This window comes from Morone saxatilis, unplaced genomic scaffold (assembly GCF_004916995.1).
Source record: "Morone saxatilis isolate NCDOM2014 unplaced genomic scaffold, NCSU_SB_2.0 Contig17, whole genome shotgun sequence".
Classification (NCBI taxonomy): Eukaryota; Metazoa; Chordata; class Actinopteri; family Moronidae; genus Morone; species Morone saxatilis.
The window spans coordinates 25,844,002-25,850,190 of NW_023339729.1; the positions used below are offsets into that span (position 1 = coordinate 25,844,002).

The 6,189-nt window shown below is 43.5% G+C and overlaps 2 protein-coding genes across 2 annotated transcripts in view; one reads left to right on the forward strand and one right to left on the reverse strand.

Moving 5' to 3' along the window:
- LOC118326967 (GTP-binding protein 2-like) overlaps positions 1 to 2,895 on the forward strand; it is a 15,104-nt gene extending 12,209 nt beyond the window's left edge. Inside the window, exons 8-10 of the mRNA XM_035660130.1 lie at positions 22 to 193; positions 430 to 594; positions 678 to 2,895. Coding sequence (XP_035516023.1) covers positions 22 to 193; positions 430 to 594; positions 678 to 872 — 532 coding nt within the window. The 3' untranslated portion in view covers positions 873 to 2,895. The remainder of the gene's footprint in view (positions 1 to 21; positions 194 to 429; positions 595 to 677) is intronic.
- A 298-nt stretch (positions 2,896 to 3,193) lies between these two features.
- Positions 3,194 to 5,863, reverse strand: LOC118326652 (apoptosis-stimulating of p53 protein 2-like; the record flags this gene model as incomplete). Its single annotated transcript, XM_035659690.1, is given in 2 exon segments — positions 3,194 to 4,445; positions 5,664 to 5,863. Coding segments are annotated over 2 exon segments (242 nt in total), but the record flags the coding sequence as incomplete, so codon positions are not given.
- Positions 5,864 to 6,189: the final 326 nt, after the last annotated feature.

Genomic DNA, 6,189 nt, shown 5'->3' on the forward strand with positions numbered 1-6,189 from the left:
GTGTGTGTGTGTGTGTTTCAGTGGAGTGTGCAGGGAGGGTGAGAGGCTGGTGGTCGGTCCGACAGACGAGGGCCGCTTCCTGCGTCTGAAGGTGGGCAGCATCCAGAGGAACCGTTCGGCCTGCAGGGTGCTGAGGGCCGGGCAGGCCGCCACGCTGGCTCTGGGAAACTTTGACCGCTCGCTGCTGCGTAAGGTCAGAGGTCACACATCCTGAAGTCTGTATGTGTTGGAACTGTGTGTGTGTGTGTGTGTGTGTGTGTGTGTGTGTGCGGTTTTCTGAGCATTTTCTTACTTTTAAACTTAAAGTTTTGTTTCATCGATGGTAGAATTAGTCGCCAGGAGCATCGCTACTCGCCAGCCCGTCCTGAAGCACACACGTGCAGCTGATGTCAGTGTGTGATGGCGGTGCTCTCTGATTGGCCGTTGCAGGGTATGGTGATGGTCAGCCCCAAGATGAACCCGACCATCTGCTGCCAGTTTGAAGCCGCCATCGTCCTGCTCTTCCACGCTAAGACCTTCCGCCGGGGCTCGCAGGTCACCGTGCACGTGGGCAACGTCCGGCAGACGGCCACGGTGGAGTGTCTTCACGGGAAGGTCGGTCTGTAGATTAACGTAAAGCTTGTGGTCGCTGCGCCCTCTTGTGGCTGTTTGTGTGTAACTGCGACTCTGTGCTGCAGGAGGAGCTGCGCACGGGCGAGAGAGCCGTGGTCCGCTTCCGCTTCATCAAACACCCCGAGTACCTGCGGCTGGGCGCCAAGCTGCTCTTCAGAGAGGGCGTCACCAAAGGCATCGGCCACGTCGCCCGCCTGCTGCCTCCCTCCCAGAACCACGACCAGAACCAGAACCACGACCAGAACCTGCAGGAGCATTAAAGACCTCGGCTCCCTCCGTCATCCTCCGTCACAGCGTCGACAGATGTTGATCTCTGTGAGAACTGACCGACCGGTCGCCACGTGTCGGCGTGTTCCTCCTCCTGTCCTGGATGTATAGTTCTGACCCCATTGGCCCCCCCGCTGTGATGTCAGAGAATCCATCATCATCATCTTCTTCCTCCCAGCAGACGTTCGGGTCTTGAGTTAAAGCTGGCTGACCTCAGTGGATTTAAGCCTCAGTGGACGGTTAATCTGATGTTGTGCCACAGTTGGATTGAAGAGGATCTGTTTCGTCAGTGAGACGACAGCGGGATTATTATTTGGGGTGATTTGAGGAACGCAGTGCGATTCTTCAGACGGGGGAGAGGAGGAAGGATTGACCTCTGCATCCCTCCCAAACACGCCATCTCTACACGCTCAGACTTTGAAGAGGGGGATTATTTCCAGAAGAGCTCGTCAAACATTCAGGAACGTGATGATGGTTTTTTCTGCATGTTTTCAGCGCATAAACTTGAAAAGGTGAATGTTTTGTGTCGCTGCGGAGCGGTTTGCGTGGAGTGCAGTGGCTGTCGAGCACTGAGGGGTTGTAGAAGCTACCGGCACACGGCTAGCTGGCATTGTTAGCTCAGCAGCTATCCCTGCGTGTACTCACTGTGTATGTACGTATGTCCTATAAACATGTGGATGAGCTGCTGTGCACTGTTCTGATCACATATTACTAACACGTGTGTGGGATTGATTAATTGATTAATAATCTGCGTGCACAAGTTAAAAAATGACTCGACGCCTCCGGAGCTCCGCACACATCAAGAGTTTAGACTGTTGGAAGGATTATTAAATCAATATTATTGATTTTATTTTCATTGCTCAGTCCATTGTTCTCTCTTCTTTTGCACTTTATTCACTTTTCATTATAATGATGAATCCCTACAGACGAGGGACGCACCGGTACAACTACTCAGATACCGCTTATGGCAGCGTGAATAACACAGAATAACAAAACCTGCAGTTCCTCTAACGTCCACTAGGGGCCGGCTCCAGCAGTGACTCGGTCTCAGTAAGGACCCATTTTTTCTATATAATGACGACGATTGTTGATCTGCAGTGACACAACATAACTGTGGACCAGTATTCTTATTTTATGCTATTAAATTGGCAAAAACCTCAGAATTTACATTTACCCACAGTCAAACTAGAGGCTCTGCTTTCACCCCAAAAGTGGGCGGGGTCATGACGAAGTACCCGGATGTGCTGCTCTCATCTATAGATTATTATATATACTATATTGGAGTATTTTAAAGCAGCTTTTACAACATTTAATTTGTTACAGTCAGAAAATGAGGAACATCTGATGTAAATACAGTCGTTGTTAAACTGTGACGTTATTATTAAGCACTCATCGGCAAAGTACACACGGTGTGTAAACCGTGGCATCGGTGCGTCCCTGGTGTCCATTCAGCAGTCAGAGTCAGTTTTTTTTGTTCGTGGGTTGACGTATTGATGAAATGTTGGAGGAGGCTTCAGCGCTGAAGATGCGTCATGTTTTTGAATTCTGGTTGTTTTTACACTTCACAGCCTCACATTCAGTCTGTGGGGATTCATCCGCTCTCTACTCGCCCTGTTGAACTTCGTACATTCAGTATCTGCATTTACAGACCAAATCTTTGCATCCTGAGTTCCAGTTTGTTCCGACTGTTTAGTGACGATATGAAACGTTTGATGTATCGGGCAGCTTATTGCAGCTAAACATAACCTGCATGCTCTTTGACTGGCAGAAAAAAAACAACTAATCCTCTCATTGAAAATATAAAATATGTATCCCGTGTTGAAACTGTTTTAAATTTTTTTGAGGTTCTGTGCAATCGTAAACCTAAATATCGAATGTACTTTCCATGGATCCTGTGTAGCATTTGAAATTGCTTCTTGTTGACTTTGCACTTTGTATTCTGCAGAACGTTGAAGACGTGTGAGACGTTTAAACATTAAACAGTGAATTCATCAGTTTGTTTTTCCCGACCGTCCCTCGAGCTAATAAAAACTGTTGACAAATGACTGAAATATGTTTCTTTATTTTCATTTATTACTGTGGAACTTTGAGGGAAGAAGAAGATGTAACTTTTATATCTGTACCACCTCTGGGGCTGCATGGTCTGGGTGAATTCTTCAATCTTTGGGGTTGATTTGAGATTTAACAGGCTTTTATTTTGGACAATCGTAGTAAAAGTCCCGATCCAGGATCCAGAATCGACCTTTTCCCTGTACGATTGATCTGCTGATGGATGAACTGAAGGAAGAATGACACAAACTAACCAAACAGGAAGTCTTGTAAATAAAATTTAATAATAATAATTAAAAAAAACGTAGTCTTTGATAACAAGTGCTTTTCTTTGAGCTCCTGTATGCGTCCAGACAACATTAATGACACAAATATCAAACGAACGTTAACAAATGGCAGCCTGTCCACACTGGGCCAAGTCAGTCTGAGGCCTTTAGCTGGATGAGATCAAATCTGCAAACGTGTCCAACAAAAACTGATTACAGTTTGTTAAAAGATAAATAACGCCAAAAAAACTACCTGTGGAAATCATCTGTACTACAGAGCGCCTGGAGAAAGGAGACTTGTCGGGGCTTCGTACGTCACTAAAGTACTGTACATAAAAAAATGACTGTTAGAACTGTAAGATCCAAATTTGGTATTTGGTTTTGGTAACCCCCTAAATGTGTTTTGTTATAATGTCAGTATTTGGTGAAACTAGTGGACAGATTTATGTGTTTTGAAGTAGGATGGGGTCGGATTTTCAGCTAGCTGGCTGTGGGTCTAGCGTTGGTTGCTTCGTGGTGTTGGCTGATGGCTGATTTGTAAACAGCGACTTAGTTAGTAGCATGAGCTAACGGTCCAAATAAATATAGGACATTGCAGATAGTAACGTTATTCTAAATATGATTGTCAGTTATTTACAGCGTTCAGTGTTTTGTCGCTGTTGGCCACGCCAGGATGATGCAACAGGACGCTGACTGCAGTTCACTGAACGGCCACTGGTGGCGCTGTTAACCAAACTTTAATTAAAGTTACATATTGAACCTTTAAATACCTCACGTCCACAGTTTGATTCCGCCTCTTTCTCTCCCCACATTTCCTGTCTTTATGTCAGCTGTCAATACTCACTAAAATAAAACAAAATCTTGAAAAAGAATTACAAGATGAACCCAAAATAAGTTGAACATTTAGTTTTTGAGTCTCCCAGGTGCCTCAGGGCGGCTCTGTTGGAAAAAAAAGGAAAAAGTCAAATATCTGCTGATACATTTGGGTAAAGTGATAAACTGTACCACAGGATTCAGATGAACTCCTGTTTCTCCGGCAGTTCATCGAGACATTCTTTGTGCTGAGGTTGAAAAACCAAACAGGTCCAATGGCAGTTCAGAAAACATCTGTCTCCCATTTTGTGATATTTAGAGTCCAGAGGTTTATTCGCCCGCTGCTCCTCCTCCTCATAATGCTTTTGGTCTTTTGAAGGATTTGTCAGCCGTCGGTTAAGCCAGGCTCCTCTGCCGCGGCTTGATCCTCAGATACAGCTGGGAAATAAAAGGGAACAGAGGTTCTCATTAAATCACCAGTGAGATAAGATTTAAATACTGAACCTTCTTATATAAGACTGTTGAGTAACAGGATCCTCGGAGCCGCTTTTAAACCTGATGATGATTTAAAACTGATGAGATTCAATGAGAACTACAAGAAACAGCTGGGGGACACCGGCGGGGTCGACGGTTCTATTCCCTGTAGAACTCAATGAATGGATCAAATTGTTTCCTAGAAAGAAAACTTCGTATAATTTTCTCTCCAAAACTATTAAAAACCGGTACAAACACTAAATAAAGGAGTTCCACCTTAAAAATCACTGTTTATCCGACAATGTTAGCTCTGCTTGTTAATGAAATCCTTCATCCGGTAATATATAATAAAAATATAAAATCAATAAATATACAGTTATTTGTTCATGCATTATAATGCGGAAATGTTACATATTTTACCTTTAATTGGTAGTGTAACCTTTTACCAATATATACAATTCAAAATATTTGGAGAATAAAGTTTCAAACAAAAGGAAAAAAATCATATTATTAAGATTTTAAGATTTAATAGATCTCAGTCATTACAATTCCAGCAGTTCTTTCATGGAAATTTCTCTTTTCATGCGACTGTGTAATGAAACAATAAACATCCTAGTAAATTAGTGAAAAATCCCCAAATTATATAAATTATTTGCTAAAATTCACTTTTTATAAACTTTGCTCTGTTATGTTACTCCGCATGCGCAGCGGTAGTTTGTGGTTTTGTTAATTTCATTTATTATTTCATTTTGGTTCAGTTTTCGTTTTTTCCTACCGATTTCTATGTAGACGTCCATAATATTTTTTGCTTTTGTAACAGAGTCTGGTTATTTGTTTATTTATCGAGACTTTAACATATTTTGGGGGCTCGTCCAGGATTTTTATCCACCATAAAGGCCCGGTCACATTCTGGTTCTAGAAGCTTGGTGACATAGTGACTACTCATAGGGCTAGTTAGTGAAAAAACGTGGTTTACAAGCTAACTGCTAACACACTAGTCAGCAGGAAAGATGCTAGTGCTGGTCAGTTAACAGTGCTCCTAGCTTTATTTTCTTTGTACTTAAATCGAGACATTTCAGAGAAATCTGATCATTCAGAATCCAAATATCAACTACGACTTATTCAGTCTAAAATATAACAAACATCAGCAGTTCGAAGATAAACTTGGTATTGTCAGCTCACCCCCAGCAGGTTGCGGGGGATGTAGCCCTCGCTGTCACCACATCTCGCCCACCACCACTCCGACTCCACTTCATCCTCTCGTCTCAGCACCGTCATGCAGTCACCCTCACTGAAGCCGAGTTCGTCGTCGTTCTGAGGCTCGTAGTCCCACAAGGCGTACACCACGCCGCGGTTCATCACACCCATCTTCTCCTGAACGCCTGCAGGGACACATACAAAGTGTTACACCCATGAAACCTGCTTAAGGACCCTGAAACAGTCTGAGGGAACTTTTACTTCCTTAGGACGCCTTTTCGGTGTTTCTTAAAATAAAAATCCCAATTTCAATCCATGAATCTTCGTGGAAAAATCGAGATCACCACATCCTTTTTTCTATTGGAATAACTTGAGTGAATTCAGCTTTGGTGCCATTAAGTCTTCCTCATCCCATGAGGGTGGCAGATGAAACCTGGTAACACCAACACTTGGCTGGTTCTTAGAAGGTTCTCAAGTTGAACCAACTCTGAACCGGCACTAGCACCAGCCC